General features: G+C 34.9%; 1 protein-coding gene and 1 pseudogene across 3 annotated transcripts in view; one reads left to right on the top strand and one right to left on the bottom strand.

The window, feature by feature from the left end:
- The window catches only part of LOC309604934 (large ribosomal subunit protein uL30 pseudogene), a 527,607-nt pseudogene that overhangs the window by 58,356 nt on the left and 446,847 nt on the right, over positions 1-22,404 (bottom strand). The window lies entirely within an intron of this gene.
- The window catches only part of CWF19L2 (CWF19 like cell cycle control factor 2), a 186,716-nt gene that overhangs the window by 2,072 nt on the left and 162,240 nt on the right, over positions 1-22,404 (top strand). For both annotated transcript variants that reach the window (XM_082339911.1, XM_082339912.1), the window contains exons 3-5: positions 497-619; positions 20,160-20,270; positions 21,027-21,146. In XM_082339911.1, coding sequence (XP_082196037.1) covers positions 497-619; positions 20,160-20,270; positions 21,027-21,146 — 354 coding nt within the window. The remainder of the gene's footprint in view (positions 1-496; positions 620-20,159; positions 20,271-21,026; positions 21,147-22,404) is intronic.

Raw genomic sequence — 22,404 nt, forward strand, 5'->3', positions numbered from 1 at the left:
CACTTGTGGCAAGTTTATGGATCTAAAAAGTTATGTGTTTTAAGCTTAATGTCATGCTTTTGTTTCTTTTTCTTTTTTTTTAGGGGGGTTGTCTCAATCCTTGTTTTCTCTTCCCACAGTTTATGCTATCTTGTTATATGTTATGTGGCTAGTAATCTTCTATAAATTCTTTTGGGCCCATTGAAGGAGATACACACACACGTATGTCTGTGCATGTATGTGTTTATTTGATTATATTTGTCTGTCAATGTATCTACAAATAAAAATTCCCTTATATTTTTCTAAGAAATTTTAGCTATATGATTTATTAGTAATGCATGTATTATAGAAGTATGGCAAAGTTTCTTAGAAGAAATTATTTATTTAGTCATATTCCTTGTCTCCTTTCAAGAAAGATTTAAAGGTTTTTAGAATATAGAGCTTTCTTTCCCTCAAAATACTTCCTTTTAAAGTAAGCTAAACTAAATTCTTACCTCTTTAACATGATTATTTATAGGAACACTGTGTGAAGAAAAAGAAGAAAAAAGACAAGCATTCAAGAAAAGTAAAAAAAGAGAAGAAAAAAAAGAGCAAGAAACAAAAGTGTGAAAAAAACAATGAGTCAACTGACAGTTCATCAGTAAGTATGTACTAAAACTAACCAAAGCAGCTACTTGAGAAAATTTTATTTAGAGGAACAACATATGGGAACCTAAAATATATATGAGAACTTAGATAATATTATTAGTTAGGATATGAAAATGCCTGGGAGACATCTATTTGGAGATACCTAAGAAATGGTAGAAATACGGATCTTAGGTTATAGATAAAGGTAAGAGGATGGAGATACATTTTGAGAATCATTGCTCATTGAAGCCATTAGAATGTATGAATTGCCTAGGGTAATTGAAAAGAAAGAAGAATACCAATACTGAGGAGCCAGACAGAAAGTAAAGGATATTAAGTAGAAGTAGTTGGAAAATTAGAAGGAGAAGCAGGAAAAAGTAGTACTGTAAAATAAGGGAAAAGAGTGCCAAGATATTTCAGAGTCTGTTACCTCTGTTTGCTTTTCATAGAAATTAACATTTAAGTCTTTAAAATAGGTTGTATTTATATATTTATCTTTGGGACAAAAAGGAATAGAATGCTGGGTCTGCTGTGTCTCTAGCCAGGTCTGGGATGAGAGGACTCACAGAGGATAGGAAAGCAGGCCAAACCCTCATGCTTATTTTCAGGAAGAGAAAGGTATGTTGTGCTTAGTGAGTGATGAGCTAGAGATGTTTAGGGATAATTGGACTCATAGGTATGATCTTCAGAGGGTTATACTCTCAGTTGAATCATCATGTTTGACAATCTGGCCTTCTTGTAGTTTCAGAAATTAAATTTTTGGCAGTATACCCTGAGATGATAATTGGCTCATGAAAGCCTATCTTATTTGAGAATGCAGTGTCTTAATTCATAGTGAGAAATACACCTGGATAGTTTTATTGACTCTCCAGCATATTTTGTAATGGTAGGAATATTATATAGAAAAAATTTTTTTTTGGAATACAACTCAGTGTAAAGGGAGTTAGAAAATCTTAATGTGAAAAGAAGATAGAGGCACTTTTTCCACAATTGTGGGATTGAGTTGCTGACCCCATTGAGAATCTGATAAAAGTGATCTTTTCTTCAAAAAGAAATTTATATACAAAATTGTTTATTTCAGGGGAGTTTGTAAAACTCCCAGGAGTTTACATAAGGATCACAGCTTAAGAATCCTCATCCCATGGGGATATATCTGCCAGGACAACTAAACATTTATGTTATTTGATTAAGGGCACTTGCTTCCCTTTATTAGAGACACACTGTCCTGTTCTTTGTTGTTCTTGTTGCTATTGCTGTTCTTCTCTGCAACATACGTAAGTCTTTTTGTTGCAACATATAGCATGTACATTTATACATACCTATTAAGTTGTATAACATATACCTTAGAGAGAGTAGTTTGAATGAATGCTCAGTGCCCACATCACATTGAGGTTGACTGAAGAAGAACAGAGAAACTTATACTGACAGTGAAGGGTAGGAAAGACAGAATGATAGCTAGGGGAATCAGGTTGGTTGGGAGGTCTTTTTGAGAAAATGTTTTTAGGAAGAGAGGGATAAATATTACTGAGGAGAATGCTAAGTTTGGGTGAGCAAGCTTCCAGGGGAGGGGGTAAGCTTAGTTGGGAAGTAGGATCACCTTCTCTTCTGAGCTAGAAGGGAAGTAGTAAAGATGTATACAAATACAGATAAATAAGGAGGAGGTAGCAGATAAATAAGAAGGAGAGCAGATTATTGATGGTGTTTCTGCTTGATGTTCTCTGTTTCCTTTGTGAAGTAGAAGGTAAAATCATCATCTGAGACGACAACTTGGGAGTAGAAGTAGGATGGAGGGATTGAGGAAATAGTATAGATTTGAAACAACTTTGCTTAGGTAATAAAAGAAGGAAATGAATTGCTGGGAACCATTGAGGATCAATGTGAGGCTGGAAAGCATATCTTGACTGTCAAGGTCTCTATTTTTTTTTCTTTTAACTTTTAAAATGAGCTTTACTGAGGTATAATTTACATATAATAAAATAATCCTATATTAATTGTACTATTTAATGAATATCCCTTTTTAACTCTGTCAGTTAAGATAGCATTTCCATTCCCCATAAAGTTCTTCGTGGCTCTTTGCAATCAATTCCTCCTCACCCTCCCTCTGCCTCCACTCTGGGATTGGGCAGCCATAGATCTGCTTTAGCACACTATAGATTAATTTTCGCTGTTCTAGAATTTCATATGAATATTCATATATGGTTGACCCTTGAACAACACGGGTTTGGACTGCACAGGTCCATTTGTACGTGGATCTTTTTTGAGAAATATGTACTAGTTCTACACAATCTATGGTTGGTTGGTTGGATCTGTGGATGTGGAACCATAGATATGGATGGCCAACTGTAAAGTTACACGTGGATTTTCCACTGCACAGAGGATCAGCACCCCTAACCCCCACATTGTTCAAGGGTCAACTGTAATATGATCCTTTTTGTGTCCGGCTTCTTTGGCTTTACGTAATGTTTTTGCAACTCACGTAATTGCATGTAGCAGTATTTCCTTTCTCTTTATTGCTATATTCCAGTGTATGAATATACCATAATTTGCTTATCTGTCTTATCTGTTCAAAGTCATTTGGGTGGTTTTTTAGTTTGCGCTAGTATGAATAAAGCTACTGTGAATGTTTGTGTACAAGTCATTTGGTGGACATGTTTTTCTCTTGGAAAAATGCCATCGTTTTCCAATTTTCCAAAGTGTTTGGACCATTTTACACTCCTACCAGCAGTATTTGAGAATTCCAGTTATTCTACATCTTTGCAAGCACTTGGAATTTTCAGGCTTTGTACTTTTTTGGCCATCCTACTTTGTGTAGTAATATTTCATGTGATATTTCCCTGAACACCAGTGATGTAGAGCATTACTTGAAGTCTTTATTGGCCATTCTGTTTTCTTTTATGAAGTCCAATTTATTAATTATTTTCTTTTATCATTAATTTTTCTTAGTTACTGCTTTTGGTGTCCTAATTTTTGCACATCTCAAGGTTGTGAAGATTTTCTCCTGTGTTTTTTTCAAGAAGTTTTGTAGCTTTGGCTTTTTTGTTTATCAGCGATTCATTTTGAGTTAATTTTTGCTTATGGTATGTAGTAAGTGTCAAAGTTCAGTTTTTCCATGTGGATTTCCACTTGTTCCAGCATCATTTGTTGAGAAGACTAACCTTTCTCTGTTGAATTACTTAGGCTCCTTTGTTTTAAATACAATTGAGCATATATATTTGTGGGTTAATTTCTAGACTCTGTTCTGTTCCATTGGCTTGCATGTCTCTCCTTGACCAGTAAATAAACTGTCGTAATTACTGCAATTTTAGGGTCAGTCTTGGAATAAGGTAGTGTAAGTTCTATGATTTTGTCCTTTTTGAAAATTGTTTGCTACTCTAAGTTCTTTGCATTTTTAAAATAAAGTTTAGAATCAGCCTATCACTTTCAACAAAAATATCTACTGATATTTTGATTGGAATTGTTTTGCATCAATAGATCAATTTTGGGGGAATTAATATCTTAAAATAGAGAGTCTTCCAACCCATCATGCATGTGGTATATCTCTCCATCTCTTTAAGTCTTCTTTAATTTCTCTCACAGTGTTCTGGAATTTTCAGTGTAGAGGTCTTACTATCATCTTTTGTTATATTTTTTATATTTTCTTGGGGTGCTGTTGGAAATGGAATTAAAAAAATAAATTTTATTTTTTGTGTGTTTGCAGCTAGCATATACATTTACAGTGGATTTTTGTATATTTACCTGTATCTTGTCACCTTGCTAAATTCACAAGTACTAGCGTTAGCTTTTTTTGGTTGATTTCTCAGTACATGATTATGTTATGTGTGAATAAAGACACTTTTTTCTTTTCGATCTCTAGGCGTTTTATCCCATTTGTTAATTTTTTGTTATTTTATTTCACTAGCTAGGACTTCAATATAGTGTTGAATAGAAGTGGTGAGAGTGGACATCCTTACCTGTTCTTTATCTTAAGTGGAAAGCATTTATCTTTCACCTTTAAGCATGATGTTAGCTGTGGGCTTTTCATGTATGCCCTTTTAGACTGAGTAAATTCTCCTCTATTTTTATTTTTTTCTGAGAGTTGGTGTCTTGAATGAGCATTGGATTTTGTCAGATACTTTTTCTGCATCTATTTATATAATTATATGATTTTTCTCTTTTATTCCGTTAATATGGAGAATTACATTGGTTGAGTTTTGAATGTTACAGCAACCTGAATTTCTGGGATACACTCTATTTGGTTATTTTTGTTTATTTAATTATAAAATATTTTATTTATATATACTTACAAGCGCATTTTATTTTATATATATTTTTTCTGATGTAATTTGCTCACAATTAGTTGAGAATTTTTGCATCTGTGTTTATGAGGGGTATTGGGTTTTGTTGTAAGGGTAATGCTGGCCTCACGTATGAATTAGGAAATATTCCCTGTTCTTCCATTTGTAGAAGAGTTTGTGCAGGATTGGTGTGATTTCTTCCTTAATGGATTGTTAAAACTCACTAGTCAAACTGTTTGGGCCTGGAGTTTTCTTTGTGGGATGCTTAAAGCACAAATTTAATTTCTTTAATATCTGTTTTAAATGTTTTCTGTTTATTCCTGAGTTAGTTTTGGAATTAAGGTTTGCAAGGAATTTGTTTATTTCATCTAAATTGTTGAATTTATTGTCATAGTATTATAATATTCCTTTATTGTCCTTTTAATGTCTGTCGAGTCTGTAGTTATGTCCCTTCTTTCATTCCTGATTTTGGCTATTTCTATTTTCTCTTTGTTTCCTTGGTTAGAATAGTTTTAGGTTTATCAATTTTATTAATCTTTTCAAAGAATTGCCTTTTAGTTTCATTAATTTTCTAGTTGTGTATTTTCTATTTTATTGATTTCCACTGTCTTTTTACTGTTTCTTTCCTATTACCTATTTTGTATTTAATTTGCTCTTCTTTTTCTAGCTTCCTGAAGCGGGTGTGTAGGTCTTTGATTCTAAATCTTTCTTATTTTCTAATGAGTATTTAATCTACAATTTTTTCTCCTAGTACTGTTGTATCTCCATCTAACTAATTTTGATGTGTTATGTTTTCATTGTCATCTTTTCAAAATATTTTCTAATTGATTTTGTTACTTTTTTTAAACTTACAGACTATATATGGGTTTAAAATTTTCCAGGTATTTGTGGATTTAACCAATTTTGTTTTTGACTTCGAATTTAATTCTGTTGTTGTCATAAAACATACTCTGTATAATTTAGTTTTAAAAAAAAATCATAGAGCCTAATTTTATGGCCTAGCCTATGCTCTATCTTGGTGAAAATTCCTTATATAATTGAAATGAATGTATATTCAGCTGTTGTTAGTTGTAGTGTTCTATGAATGTCAACATGGGAAAGCTTATTTATAGTGTTAAGTCATCTGTATTCTTACTGATTTTCTATTTTCCTCTTCTGTCAGTTACTGAGAGAGCAGCAGTAAAATCTCTGTGTTGTGGATTTGTCTTTTTCTTTCAGTTTTGTCAGTTTTTGCCGCATGTATTTTGAAGTCTTGTTAGATACATACACATTTAGGATTTTTGTATCTCCTTGATGAATTGATGATTATATCATGAAATGTTCCTCTTTATCTCTGGTAATATTCTTCTTTAAGGTCTACTTTTGTCTCATAGTAATAAAGCCTTTTCAGTTTTCTGACTTTTTGTTTTCATGGTGTATTTTTTTTTATTCTTTTGGTTTTAAAGTATCTGTTTATTTTATATTGAAAGTGTATTTCTTGTGGACAGTCTGTGTTTGGGGCTTGCTTTTTTATCTAGCTTATCAGTTTCTTCCTTTTAAATTAGAGGATTTTCTCCACTATATAATATGACAGCCATATTGACTTTAACATTTTTGGTTAAAATTTACTGAAGTTATATCAGGTTGAAAGTTCATTTCTTCAGTTTCACTAGCCAAATTTTTAAAGTGTTTGTGGACACATATGGCTAGGTTAGTGGCTACCATATTGGGCGGTGTAGGTATAGAAAGATCCTATTAGATAGTGCTGGTTTAGATTATTTATGTTTAATGTAATTACAGGTATGTTTGAGTTTGTCTGCCATCTTGCTTTCCGTTTTCTATTTGTCCCATTTATTTTTTATTATTTTTTCTCTTCTTTTTCCTAGCTTCATTTGGATTAATTGGTTTTATTTTAGTGTTCTTATTTGTTTATTCATTCATTGATTCATTCTATTTTTTTTTTAGTTTAATGAAAGATTTTTAAAATTCTGTAGTGCCTTATACTTTTCAAAAGTTTCACAGACATGATTTAATATAATCCCATAATAACCCTTAATTTTAATCCCCTGTGCCTATATTGCCTCTTTCCCCTTCTCTCTCCCCACTGGTAACCACTAGTTTACCCTCTATATCTGTGAGTCTGCTTCCTTTTTGTTTTATTCACTAGTTTGTTTTATTTATAGATACCACATATAAGTGATACTTTGTAGTATTTGTTTTTCTTTGTCTCACTTACTACTTCACTTAGCATAATGCCCTCCAGGTCTGTCCATGTTGCTGCAAATGGCAAAACTTCATTTTTTTTAATGGCTGAGTAGTATTCTGTTCTATTGTATATATATGCCATATCTTTATCCATTCATCTGTTGGTGGACATTTAGGTTGCTTCCATACCTTGGCGATTGTAAATAATGCTGCCCTGAACATTAGGGTTTATGTATCTTTTTGAATTAGTGTTTTTGTTTTTTGGGAGTATATACTTGGGAGTGGAATTTTTAGATCATATGGTGGTTGTATTTTTAGTTTTTTGAGAAACCTCCATACTGTTTTCCACAGTGGCTGCACCAGTTTACATTCTCACCAACAGTGTAGCATGGTTCCCTTTCTTCACATCCTTGTCATTTGTCATTTGCATTCTTTTTGATGATAGCCATTCTGACAGGTGTGAGGTGATATCTCATTGTGGTTTTGATTTGCATTTCCCTGATGATTAACGATGTTGAGTGTCTTTTCGCCCATCAGCCATCTTCATTTCCTCTTTGGAAAAATGTCTGTTCAGTTCTTCTGCCCATTTTTTAAATGGGTTATTTGTTTTCTTGATTATGAGTTGTATGAGCTGTTTATATATGTGGGGTATTAACCCCTTATCAGTCATATCATTTGCAAATATTTTCTCCCATTCAGTAGGTTGTCTTTTCATTTTGTCAGTTGTTTCCTTTGCTGTGCCAAAGATTTTAAGTTTAATTAGGTCCCATTTATTTACTTTTGCTTCTGTTTCCTTTGCTTTAAGAGACGGATCCAAAAATATATTGCTGTGATATATGTCAGAGAGTGTTCTGCCTATGTTTTCTTTTAGGAGTTTTATAGTATAGGTCTTACATTTAGGTCTTTAATCCATTTTGAGTTTATTTTTGTCTATGGTGTTAGAGGATGTTCTAATTTCATTCTTTTACATGTAGCTGTCCAGTTTTCCTAGCACCACTTATTGAAGGGACTGTCTTTTCTCCATTGTATATTTTTGCCTCCTTTGTCTTAGATTAATTGACCATAGGTGTGTGGGTTTATTTCTGGGCTCTCTATCCTGTTCCATTGATCTATGTATCTTTTTTTTTTGGTGCCAGTACCATACTGTTTTGATTACTGTAGCTTTGTAGTATAATCTGAAGTATGGGAGCGTGATTCCTCCAGCTCTGTTCTTCTTTCTCAAGATAGCTTTAGCTATTCAGTGCCTTTTGTGTTTCCATACAAGTTTTAAAATTATTTGTTCTAGTTCTGTGAAAAACGCCATTGGTAATTTGATAGGGATTGCAGTGAATCTGTAGATTGCCTTGGCTAGTATGGTCATTAAAACAATGTTAATTCTTTCAATCCAAGAACACAGGTATATCTTTCTGTTTGTGTCTTCTTCAGTTTCTTTCATCAGTGTCTTATATTTTTCCGAGTACAGGTCTTTTACCTTGTTAGGTAGGCTTATTCCTAGATATTTTATTCTTTTTGATGTGGTGGTAAATGGGATTGTTTCTTACATTCTCTTTCTGATAGTTCACTCTTAGTGTATAGAGATGCAACAAATTTCTGTATATTAATATTGTATCCTGCAACTTTACTGAATTCATAGATAAGCTCTAGTAGTTTTCTGGTAGTGCTTTTAGGATTTTCTATGTATAGTGTCATGTCATTTCTAGATAATGACAGTTTTACTTTTTCTGTTCCAATTAGGACTCCTTTTATTTCTTTTTCTTGTCCAATTGTGGCTAGGACTTCTAAAACTATGTTGAATAAAAGTGGCAAGAGTGGACATCCTTGTTTTGTTCCTGATCTTAGAGGAAATTGAGCATGACGTTAGCTGTGGATTTGTCATGTATGGCCTTTATTATGCCCACTTTCTGGAGAGTTTTTATCATAAATGGATGTTGAACTTTAATGTAAGGTTTTTCTGCATCTATTGAGATGGTTATATGGTTTTAATTCTTCAATTTGTTAATGTGGTGTATCACATTGATTGATTTGTGAGTATTGAAAAATCCTAGCATCCCTGGGGTAAATCCTACTTGACAAAGGTGAATGATCCTTTTAATGTATTGTTGGATTCAATTTGCTTATATCCTGTTGAGGATTTTTGCATCTATCTTCAGCAGTGATATTGGCCGGTAATTTTTTTTTCTCGGTATGTTTGTCTGGTTTTAGTATCAGGGTGGTTCTGGCCTCAGAGAATGAGTTTGGAAATGTTCCTTCCTCTGCAATTTTTTTGGAATAGTTTGAGAAGGATAGCTGTTAACTCTTCTCTAAATGTTTGATAGAATTCACTTGTGAAGCCATCTGGTCCTGGACTTTTGTCTGTTTGGAGTTTTTTTTTTTTTTAATTACTGATTCAGTTTCATTACTGATAATTGATGTATTCATACTTTTCTCTTTCTTCTTGGTTCAGTCTTGGGAGATTGTATCTTTCCAAGAATTTGTCTATTTCTTCTAGGTTTTTCATTTTATTGGCATATAGTATGTTCTTAGTAGTCTCTTTTGATCTTTGGTATTTCTGTGGTGTTGTGACTTATACTTTTTCATTTCTCATTGGACCATTTCTCTTTTTCTCTGATGAATCTGGCTAAAGGTTTATTGGTTTTGTTTATCTTTTCAGAGAACAAGCTTTTAGTTTCATTGATCTTTTCTGTTGTTCTTTTAGTCTCTGTTTCATTTATTTCTGCTCTGATTTTGATGGTTTCTTTCCTTCTACTAACTTTGAGTTTTGTTTCTTCTTTTGCTTGTTTCTTCAGGGGTAAGTTAGGTTCTTTATTTGAGTTTTTTCTTGCTTCCTGACATAAGCTTGTATCACTGTAAAGTTCCCTCTTAACTGCTTTTTCTCATCCCAAATGTTTTGGATCATCATGTTTTCAGTGTTATTTGTCTCTAGGTATTATTTCCTCTTTGATTTCTTCAGTGATCCATTGGGTTTTTAGTAGCAAATTCTTTAGCCTCCATATGTTTGTGTATTTTTGCAGTTTTTTTCTTGTACTTGGTTTCTAGTCTCACAACATTGGCAAAGATGCTTGATATGGTTGCAGTTTTCTTAATTTTACTGGGGCTTATTTTGTGACATTTCTCTAAGTTATTGTTTGTCTGAAAATTTGTTTTGTTTAGTCTTCATTTTTGAAGTTTTTTTCCTAGACAGGTAATTTTAAGTTTATAGTTCTTTCCCTGTACTTTAAGATGTCATTCCCTTGTCTTTTGCCCTACATTGTTCCTAATGAGAGAAATTTGCAGTCATGTTTATCCCTTTCTCTCTATATATGATATTTCCTTCTGCTCTGAATGCTTTTAAAATTTTTTCTTTACCACTTTTTTTAGCAAATCAATTATGATATGTTTGATATTGTTTTCTTTGTCTTTATCCTGCCTTGGGTTCATTGTGCTTTTCTGATTTATGAGTTCATAGTTGCCATCAAATTTGAAACTTTATGGCTATTATTTCGTGAAATGTTTTTTGTGTCCCCTCTTATTCTGCTAGTATCTTTAATTCTGTCCCACAAGTCACTGAGCCTTTATTTACTTTTGTTCTAGCCTTTTCTGTTCTTTAGTTTGGATAGATTTTACTGCTGCATTTTAGGTTCAAGTTCACTAGCCTTTTCTTTTGTAGCATCTAGTTGGCTGTTATCCCCAGTCATTAAAGTTTTCATTTCAGTTATTTTTCATCATTATGCATTTCATTTGGGTCTTTTTTATATCTTCATTTTGACTCCTATTTGTTCATGCTTTCCTTTCCTTGGGCATATTTATAATAGCGGTGTCAAAATCCTAGTTTACTATGTCATTATCTCTTTATTTCTTGTTCTGTTTTGATTAACTGATTTCTTTTCTTGTCTTTGGGTCACATTTTCCTGCTTTGAATGTCTAGTAATTTCTAATTAGATGCTGAACCTTGTGAAAGTTATATTGTGACTACTGGATTTGTTGTCTTCCTTTAAAGGATCTTGAGTTTTCTTTTGGTGGGGAGTAGGTTACTTGTGTATTAGCTTAATACTTTTCAAAGGCTGGTGTTTAAGTTATGTTTGTGTGCATCTAGAGTAGCCATTACTACTAAGATATGCTAAGGCATGCCCTTTGTGGTTTCTCTGCTGATTGCCCTCGGTATTCAAGGAGATTTCTCTATTCTGGTTGGTGGGAACTAGAATGTCTTCTAGCCTTTTGTGAGCTCTGGGGATTTCTCTGCTCATAGCACCTAATAATTGTTCCTTCCATGGTAATTATTCTTTGTCTATCCTTGTGGACTTGCATCCTAAGAATGTTCAGTTTGGTATTCAGTTAAAGACTACAGGGGTCTCTTGTATAGTTTTCTGGAGTTCTTTCTCTGTGTAGCTCCCTTTTCATGGATGCTGTATCTCAGCCATCACAAAGTAAAAATTCTGTTTTCCTATCTCAGTGAGATTGTCATATTGGGCTTGAGTTACCCTGCCTTGTGCCATGGTCTAGAAAGTGCCACTAGGCAAAAAGCAGTAGAGTGTAATTGTAGCACTCACCTCGTTTGTTTGCCTTTTCTCAGGGATCATAGTCCTGCACAACTGAGATTCAACGTCTAAAAACAGTTGTTTCTTATATTTTTTATTTTATTTTCATTTCTGTATATTTTTCTAGTCTGATGTAGCATTTATTTTTTCATGGCCAGTGCAGAAGTCTTCAAGTATCTTTGAGAAATATATGTATTTATGTAGGTACTTTATATTTTAAATATAAAGTGTATACGTTTTATGTGTATTATGCAAATATAAGTACATGTATTTTATATACGTATGTAATATTTCATATATATATAAAATATGTACATTTACATATGTTTTTATTGGTGGCACTTTTCTGTCTTGGTTCTGTATTTAGGTTTTGACTGTTAGATGGGATTAGGAGTGTGGTTAATTATGATGGCTACACATGAGAAGAAGAGTCCTGGGAGCTGTCTTAGGTCAAGAGGCACGTTGATGGTTTATGAATTCTTCAAGGTAGGATGGAGGATTGAAACAGCAGGAGAACTTAGGTCATAGTATGGGGAGAGGGGAACATAAGTCATGCTGAAGTGGTGAGGTGAGTGAATAATAGTGAAAATTAGCAACAAAATTAATAGAAAGGGAATGGAGGCAGGAGAGTTGTACAGAATGGTCCAGTTGACGTTGTGTAAATGAATAATGAGTACCAGCTGTATCACATATGCTTCTTTCATTCATTACCTAGTATTTAATGCAGGCTGCTGCTTAAAGTTTCTGACTTGGGCTTTTGCAAGGGTGGATTGAGTTAATTTTAATGCACATTTATTGAATGCCAACTCTTTGCCAGACATTTTTATATACATGGGGAATACAAATATATAGAGTTCAGACTTTTGGGGAACTCATTTTATAGTTAAACAGACACATACTTCCAGTATGTAATCTCATGATGCCAAGGCACTTCAAGGTATTAAGGGAAGGAGGATTTCATATGCAGGTTTTGAGGAAATGATGCTTGAGTTGAGACTTAAAGGATGAGTAAGAATCACCCTGGCATATAGAGGTGTGTGTGCACAAGGAATTGTGAGAGCAAGGCGTGGAAGTAGGAGATAACATGATATAAAAGTGTCTGTGTGTGTGTGTGTGTTTATGTATATACGTAGGTAAATACAACTATAAGCAACTTAATATTAGATTATAAAACAAGAGGAGAGTGAATGGAGATGAAATTGTAAGAGTTGATAGGACTTTGTAAACCAAGAAATTTGAATTATTCAGTAGGGAGTATATCATCAAATTAGGTTCATTTGTGTTATTAGAGAACCCCAGAATAGCCATTGGTTAATATAAAATACATAGAATATTAAAATAGTTAACTTTTCTTTTTTCTTTTTCTGAATTTTATTTTTATTTTTTTATACAGCAGGTTCTTATTAGTTATCTATTTTATACATATTAGTGTATATATGTCAATCCCAATCTCCCAATTTATCCCCCATGCCCCCCCATTTGGTGTCCATACATTTGTTCTCTACATCTGTGTCTTTATTTCTGCCTTGGAAACCTGTTCATCTGTACCATTTCTCTAGGTTCTAAATATATGCATAAATATAGAATATTTGTTTTTCTCTTTCTGACTTACTTCACTTTGTATGACAGTCTCTAGGTCCATCCACGTCTCTACAGATGACCCAATTTCATTCCTTTTTATGGCTGAGTAATATTCCGTTCCATTGTAGATATGTACCACATCTTCTCTATCTGTTCGTCTGTCGATGGGCATTTAGGTTGCTTCCATGACCTGGCTATTGTAAATAGTGCTGCAGTGAACATTGGGGTGCATGTGTCTTTTTGAATTATGGTTTTCTCCGGGTATATGCCCAGTAGTGGGATTGCTGGGTCATATGGTAATTCTATTTTTAGTTTTTTAAGGAACCTCCATACTGTTCTCCATAGTGGCTGTATCATTTTACCTTCCCACCAACAGTGCAAGAGCATTCCCTTTTCTCCACACCCTCTCCAGCATTTGTTGTTTGTAGATTTTCTGATGATGCCTATTCTAACTGGTGTGAGATGATACCTCATTGTAGTTTTAATTTGCATTTCTCTAATAATTAGTGATGTTGAGCAGATTTTCATGTGCCTCTTGGCCATCTGTATGTCTTTGGAAAAATGTCTATTTAGGTCTTCTGCACATTTTTTGATTGGCTTGTTTTTTTAGTATTGAGCTGCATGAGTTGTTTTCATATTTTGGAGATTAATCCTTTGTCAGTTGCTTCATTTGCAAATACTTCTCCCATTCTAATTGTTGCCTTTTCCTCTGGTTTATGGTTTCCTTAGCTGTGCAAAAGATTGTAAGTTTCATTAGGTCCCATTTGTTTATTTTTCTTTTTATTTCCATTACTCTAGGAGGTGGATCAAAAAAGATCTTGCTGTGATTTATGTCAAAGAGTGTTCTTCTTATGTTTTCCTCTAAGAGTTTTATAGTATCCAGTCTTACATTTAGGTCTTTAATCCATTTGGAGTTTATTTTTGTGTATGGTGTTAGGGAGTGTTCTAATTTCGTTCTTTTACATGTAGCTGTCCAGTTTTCCCAGTACCACTTATTGAAGAGACTGTCTTTTCTCCATTGTATATCTTTGCCTCTTTTGTCATAGGTTAGTTGACCATAGGTGCATGGGTTTATCTCTGGGCTTTCTATCTTGTTGCATTGATCTAAATTTCTGTTTTTGTGCCAGTACCATATTGTCTTGATTACTGTAGCTGTGTAGTGTAGTCTGAAGTCAGGGAGTCTGGTTCCTCCAGCTCCCTTTTTTTACCTCGAGATTGCTTTTGCTATTTGGGGTCTTTTGTGTCTCCATACAAATTTTAAGATTTTTTTTGTTCTAGTTCTGTAAAAAATGCCATTGGTAATTTGATAGGGATTGCACGGAATCTGGATTGCTTTGGGTAGTATAGTCATTTTCACAGTATTGATTTGTCCAGTCCAAGAACATGGTATATCTCTCTGTCTGTGTCATCTTTGATTTCTTTCATCAGTCTTATAGTTTTCTGAGTACAAGTCTTTTACCTCCTTAAGTAGGTTTATTCCTAGGTATTTTATTCTTTTTGTTGCAGTGGTGAATGGGATTGCTTCCTCAATTTCTCTTTCTGATCTTTCGCTATTAGTGTATAGGAATGCAAGAGATTTCTGTGCATTAATTTTGTATCCTGCAACTTTACCAAATTTATTGATGAGTTCTAGTAATTTTCTGGTGGCATCTTTAGGATTTTCTATGTATAGTATCATGTCATCTGTAAACAGTGACAGTTTTACTTCTTCTTTTCCACTTTGTATTCCTTTTATTTCTTTTTCTTCTCTGATTGCCGTGGCTAGGACTTCCAAAACTATGTTGAATAAGTGTGGCGAGAGTGGACATCCTTGTCTTGGTCCTGATCTTAGAGGAAATGCTTTCAGTTTTTCACTGTTGAGAATGATGTTTGCTGTGGGTTTGTCATATATGGCCTTTATTATGTTGAGGTAGTTTTCCTCTATGCCCACTTTTTGGAGAGTTTTTATCATAAATGGGTGTTGAGTTTTGTCAAAAGCTTTTTCTGCATCTATTGAGATGATCATAGGGTTTTTATTCTTCAGTTTGTTAGTATGGTGTATCACATTGATTGATTTGCATATATTGAAGAATCTTTGCATCCCTGTGATAAATCCCAATTAATCATGGTGTATGATCCTTTTAATGTGTTGTTGGATTCTATTTGCTAGCATTTTTTTAAGCGTTTTTGCATTTGCATCAGTGATATTGGTCTGTAATTTTCTTTTTTTGTAGTATCTTTAGTTTTGGTATCAGGGTGATGGTGGTCTCGTAGAGTGAGTTTGGGAGTGTTTGTTCCTCTGCAATTTTTTGGAAGAGTTTGAGAAGGATGGGTGTTAGCTCTTCTCTAAATGTTTGATAGAATTCACCTGTGAAGCCATCTGGTCCTGGACTTCTGTTTGTTGGAAGATTTTTAATCACAGTTTCAATTTCATTACTTATGATTGTTCATATTTTCTGTTTCTTCCTGGTTCAGTCTTGGAAGGTTATACCTCTCTAAGAATTTGTCCATTTCTTCCAGGTTGTCCGTTTTATTGGCATAGGGTTGCTTGTAGTAGTCTCTTAGCATGCTTAGTATTTCTGCGGTGTCTGTTGTAACTTCTCCTTTTTCATTTCTAATATTATTGATTTGAGTCCTCTCCCTCTTTTTCTTGATGAGTCTGGCTAACGGTTGATCAATTTTGTTTATCTTCTCAAAGAACCAGCTTTTAGTTTTATTGATCTTTGCTATTGTTTTCTTTGTTTCTATTTCTTTTATTTTGGCTCTGATCTTTATGACTTGTCTCCTTCTGCTAACTTTGGGTTTTGTTTGTTCTTCTTTCTCTAGTTCCTTTAGGTGTAAGGTTAGATTGTTTATTTGAGATTTTTCTTGTTTCTTGAGGTAGGCTTGTATAGCTATAAACTTCCCTCTTAGAACTGCTTTTGCTGCATCCCATAGGTTTTGGATCGTTGTGTTTTCGTTGTCATTTGTCTCTAGGTATTTTTTTATTTCCTCTTTGATTTCTTCAGTGATCTCTTCGTTATTTAGTAATGTATTGTTTAGCCTGCACGTGTTTGTGTTTTTTATGTTTTTTTCCCTGTAATTTATTTCTAATCTCATAGCATTGTGGTTGGAAAAGATGCTTGATATGGTTTCAATTTTCTTAAATTTACTGAGGCTTGATTTGTGACCCGAGATGTGATCTATCCTGGGGAATGTTCCATGTGCACTTGAGAAGAAAGTGTAATCTTTTTTCGGATGGAATGTCCTATAAATATTAATTAAATCGAACTGGTCTATTTTGTCATTTAAAGTTTGTATTTCCTTATTAATACTCTGTCTGGGTGATCTGTCCATTGGTGTAAGTGAGGTGTTAAAATCCCCCACTATTATTATGTTACTGTCGATTTCCTCTTTTATAGCTGTTAGCATTTGCCGTATGTATTGAGGTACTGTTATGGTGGGTGCATATATGTTTATAATTGTTATATCTTCTTGGATTGATCCCTTGATCATTTTGTAGTGTCCTTCCTTGTCTCTTGTAACATTTTTTATTTTAAAGTCTAGTTTATCTGATTTGAATATTGCTACTCCAGTTTTCTTTTGATTTTCATTTGCATGGAATATCTTTTTCCATCCCCTCACTTTCAGTCTGTATGTGTCCCTAGTTCTGAAGTGGGTCTCTTGTAGACAGCATATATATGGGTCTTGTTTTTGTATCCATTCAGTGAGCCTGTGTCTTTTGGCCGGAGCATTTAATTCATTCATGTTTAAGGTAATTATCGATATGTATGTTCCTATTACCATTTTCTTAATTGTTTTCGGTTTGTTTTTGTAGGTCCTTTTCTTCTGTTGTGTTTCCCCCTTAGAGGAGTTCCTTTAGCATTTGTTGTAGAGGTAGTTTGGTGGTGCTGAATTCTTTTAGCTTTTGCTTGTCTGTAAAGCTTTTGATTTCTCTGTCGAATATGAATGAGATCGTTGCTGGGTAATGTTGCTTGTAGGTTGTTCCCTTTCATCACTTTAAATATATCGTGCCACTCCCCTCTGCCTTGTAGTTTCTGTTGAGAAATCAGCTGTTAACCTTATGGGAGTTCCCTTGTATGTTGTTTGTCATTTTTGTCTTCTTGCTTTTAATAAGTTTACTTTGTCTTTAAGTTTTGTCAGTTTGATTACTATGTGTCTCAGCGAGTTTCTCCTTGGGTTTCTCCTGCCTAGGACTCTCTGCGCTTCCTGGACTTGGGTGGCTATTTTCTTTCCTGTGTTAGGGAAGTTTTCGACTATAATCTCTTCAAATATTTTCTCGGGTCCTTTCTCTCCTCTCCTTCTGGGACCCCTATAATGCGAATGTTGGTTTGTTTAATGTTGTCCCAGAGGTCTCTTAGGCTGTCTTCATTTCTTTTCATTCTTTTTTCTTTATTTTGTTCTGCGGCAGTGAATTCCACCATTCTGTCTTCCAGGTCACTTTTCTGTTCTTCTGCCTCAGTTATTCTGCTGTTGATTCCTTCTAGTGTATTTTTCATTTCAGTCATTGTATTGTTCATATCTGTCTGTTTGTTTTTTAATTCTTCTAGATGTTTTTTCTTTAATTCTTCTAGGTCTTTGTTAAACATTTTTTGCATCTTCTCGATCTTTGCCTCCATTCTTTTTCTGAGGTCCTGGATCATCTTCACTATCATTATTGTGAATTCTTTTTCTGGAAGGTTGCCTATCTCCACTTCATTTAGTTGTTTTTCTGGGGTTTTATCTTGTTCCTTCATTTGGTACATAGTCCTCTGCCTTTTTATTTTGTCCATCTTTCTGTGAATGTGGTTTTCATTCCACAGGCTGCAGGATTGTGGTTCTTCTTCTGCGGTCTGCCCTCTGGTGGGTGAGTCTAAGAGGCTTGTGCGTTTCCTGATGGGAGGGACTGGTGGTGGGTAGATCTGGGTGTTGCTCTGGTAGGCAGAGCTCAGTAAAACTTTAATCCTCTTTTCTGCTGATGGGTGGGGCTGAGTTCCCTCCCTGTTGGTTGTTTGGCCTGAGGTGACCCAACCCTGCAGTACAGGCTCTTTGATGGGGCTAATGTTGGAATCTGGGAGGGCTCATGCCAAGGAGTACTTCCCAGAACTTCTACTGCCAGTGTCCTTGTTCCTGCAGTGAGCCACAGCTGCCCCCTGCCTCTGCAGGAGACCCTCCAACACTAGCAGGTAGGTGTAGTTCAGTCTAGACCGATGCTCCTTCCCCATGGGTCATTATGCACACAGTACTTTGTGTGTGCCCTCCTAGAGTGGAGTCTCTATTTCCCTCAGTCCTGTTGAAGTTCTGCAATCAAATCCCGCTAGCCTTCAAAGTCTGATTCTCTGGGAATTCCTCCTGTTGCCGTACCCCCGGGTTGGGAAGCCTGACGTGGGGCTCAGGACCTTCACTCCAGTCGGTGGACTTCTGTGGTATAATTGTTCTCCAGTTTTGAGTCACCCACCTAGCGGTTATGGGGTTTGATTTTATTGTGATCGTGCCCCTCTTACCATGTCATTGCACCTTCTTCTTTGTCTTTGGATGTGGGGTATCTTTTTTGGTGAGTTCCAGTGTTCTGTCAATGATTGTTGAGCTGTTGTGATTCCGGTGCTCTCGCAAGAGGGAGTGAGCGCACGTCCTTCTACTCTGCCATCTTGAACCAATCTCTAAGTTTTCTTTCATATGGAAGAAATCAAGTAGGCAATTTAGTGTGGTCCTCTGGGACCAAATCTTCTAGTTTTGTTCCTCCATTGTCTTGAAAAAGTACCTCTTAGTCTAGATAACAGGAATGAGGATGCTCTCTTTTTTGTAACTTCCAGAAAGTCCTACATAGTACTTTCATTTCCACCTTATTGGAGACTTGATTAAGGTTTCACTCTCCAGCAAGGTAGGCACATTACATCTCCAAATAAAATTGGGTTCTATTGGTAGGAAAAAAAAGGCATAACAGTAGTCTTTATGACAGGGAGTCAAAGAAGAGGAGTACTGTGGTCGGATATGCCTTTTATAATACTCTAAAGGTATTTAGGGTGGGGGTTGGAGAATGAGAGTGAGCAGGAAAGACTGGGGTTTTGGAGACTAATTTGGTTTTTCCAGTTGTCTAAGTGAGAGATAAACAGATCTGAATATATATTAGTTGTGACTCTTGGTTGTAGGTAGCAGAAACGAAACTTAAATTGGTTTAACCACCCCCCCACCAAAAAAGGGAGTGATTTATTATTAGAACACAAAAGTCTGATAGGACATAAAGGAATGCACCTGGGTTTTAGGAATAGCTCGAACTAGTGTCATGAATGCTTTTATGAATCCTCTTACCATCTTCCTTTTTTTCCCCTCTAAGTTCTATTTTTGCTTTTCTTTATATAGATAAATTTTTCCTGAATTCTGTGCCTCATGACAGAAATGGTCTCTGCCAATGCCTTTTGAGTTCTCCTTTGTTATAGAGTAAACCATTTAGCCTTGATTTCAAATTCCTGGAGAGTGACTATGATTGAAATTAATTGGTTCAGGTGCCTATCTCTGAAACAGTCAGCTGTGGCCAGGGATGGAGGTGAACTCCCATGATAATCATTTGGTGTTCACTGTAGTTGAGAAATCTTTTGGAAATGACAGTCGTAGGTTTAGATGGGAGGAGTAAGATGATCCTGAGATTTCTGACTCGAGTAAGTGGGTGGTTTGTGATGCCAGGTAGCTCAATTCAAATATATAGAAGAAGGATCAAGTATTGTGGAAGTAGATGCTGGGTTCACTTTTTGTTCTTACTGTGTTCAGCATGGCATTTAAATATTGTAGGCAGTTGTTTAAATCACGGAAACTTTGGGTGGATAAATTAGAAAGATATCAGTATAATTGTGGTAGTTTAAGTCATGAGAGAGGATTTAATGTCCCAAGGGGAATGTCTAGAGATTAAAAAGTATAATTGGCAAAGACTGGAAACCCAAAGTTGATACTTAAGGGTTGAGAAAAGGAGGAAGAGTGGAACCACACAGAGTTTTTATGTGGAAGTATGTAAATTTGAGAATTCTAATTATATGCTAAATATTCTTAGAGCTCTGAAGATGAGTGGGTTGAGGCTGTTCCCTCCCATACTACTGGCAAGGAAAAGGCCTGGAAGGTGAAAGATGAAAAGTCAGAAAAAGAAGACAACCAAGTTATTCAGGTAAGCTGCCTGATTTTAAACAAAGAAGCATCAACTTACAAGAGTAGATGAATGTTAAAATGAAAGATGATTGTAATTTATTCAGAAGAAAAACTAGACTTTGTAAACAGTATACTTTTATGAGTAATTTTAGCAATAATGCTGTTTGCTGATCCTTTGGGCTCCCCTTCTTCTCCTGTGGGAAAGTTAGCATTTATCCCTATTTTAGTCCCTCAGAGGGTTTCCTACTTCTGGTTGTTGATAAGGAAGTGGCACTTTTCCCCTTATGTACATGAAGTCTTGTATTGTTACATCTATCTGACTTTTCTACAGCAAGTAGAGTTCAGTCACAGTTTTTCTTTCCCTTCATTTCATGCCATAATTTTCTTAGCAATGCTTATAGTTGAATAGTTCACAAATTTTGGGTTATAGTTCATACGCCTGAGGAAGAGTGCTGTATTTACACTGTTAGCAACAGTGAAGAAAGAAAGGTGAAAAGAACTATGTTTGAGTGCCTGTTGTATATCTGGCATTGGGCTAGATGCCTTAAGTCAGTTTTCTTGTTAACTCCTTAAAACATTCCTGAAAGGTAGGTATTTTAACCCATTTTTACAGGGGAGAGAAGAAGGCTTAGAGAGACTAAGAAACTTTCTTTAAGTTATACAGCCATGTGGGATTTAATCCAGGTTTGAGTGCCTCCAGAATCTCTAATTTATTGCTAAGTGTTTAGTGTTGTTCTAATCAATTTAGATTGAAGTGACTTCTTTTTCTTAACAGAGGGATGAATGGATGACTGTTGATTTTATGTCTGTTAAAACTATGTCATCATTATCACTCAAAGCTGAAAAGGAAACTATAAGGAAAATAGAGCAAGAGAAAACCCAAGCACTTGAACAGGTAAGAACATTTAAAATGCTTTAACTTTCTGATTTGCCTTTAACTGATACACATTTATGTAAATGCAGTTTTACTTGTAAGATATTATTTTTTGTGGTATTTAATAAATCAGTGGGAACAACTATGAAATGTGATATATTCTTTTAAATTTTTTTTGTAGGAAATGAGTTTAAATGTATATTATATTTATAAATCTAGGGCATATATGGTTGAGTACAGAATTTGGTTTACACCTGAAAATCTTCAAGGTGAGAATTTAAAGCATTCTTGAGTTGGTAGTGCCTTGAAATGATTGGCAGAAATAACTACCAGTCCTTTCTAAAGGATGACACTGTCAATTTAGGCCTCACAGGTCTCCCAGAAGCAAGTTTTATGGCATTTAAGGTCATAATCTAAAATCATACTATACATGAAAATGTAACGATAGTCCATGAATGAGAGTCATCTGAAACAATAAACAACAGAATCAGACTCATAAAACCTTTATCTTTTGGAATATTTAATAGCTTATATAGTAATAGTAGGTATCAAAAATGTGAATAACGGTTGAAAGATTAATAAGAAGGTGGATTTGAGAAAGAGCCAATATTAGAAATGAAAAATATTAGAGTTGAAATTAGAAACTTGTAAAATGGTGAAACAACAATACAGCCGAAGACAGAATTAGTGAACAAGAAGATAGTCTTTAAGAATTTAGACTATCAAATTCAAGAATTTGAATGCAACATAGAGGCACAAATAAATGAAAAATATGAAAGAGTGATCATGAAGTCCTATGATCAATGTTTTGTGTTTTTGTTTCTTCCCCAGTTTGATTTTAATTCTGAAAATGTTGGTGTGGTAAACTGTATTGACTTTATAGTTAAGTAGCTGCCCATTTGGAACTTTGGGGCCAGAGGTTTTTGGAATATCTTTACTAAGTTCTGTTTTGTCTCTGAGTTAGACCTGAGGAAGTTAGGGGGAAAGTACCAAAGGGGTGTAACCAGTGGGTAGTAGAGCAAGAAGGAGGAGCTGCATGAAGTCAGAAAGTTGATTTTACCCATTGTGATTACATGCTTGCTTCTGAAATCATGCTCTGCTGTTTGTGGGCATGAATGGTCTGGTATGTTCGGGTATCCCTGGCTTATGATCTTAGGTTTTGCACAGATTCGTCTGTTCTCTATATCAAACAACAGAATGTAGTAAACTCTTGAGTATCTTTAATACATTGAGATAGTGATTAGTTTTTCTTAGAAATACTGTTACAGAAAACCACCTT

The sequence above is a fragment of the Balaenoptera borealis genome (genome assembly GCF_965194805.1).
Source record: "Balaenoptera borealis genome assembly, chromosome: 11".
NCBI classification, from domain to species: Eukaryota; Metazoa; Chordata; class Mammalia; order Artiodactyla; family Balaenopteridae; genus Balaenoptera; species Balaenoptera borealis.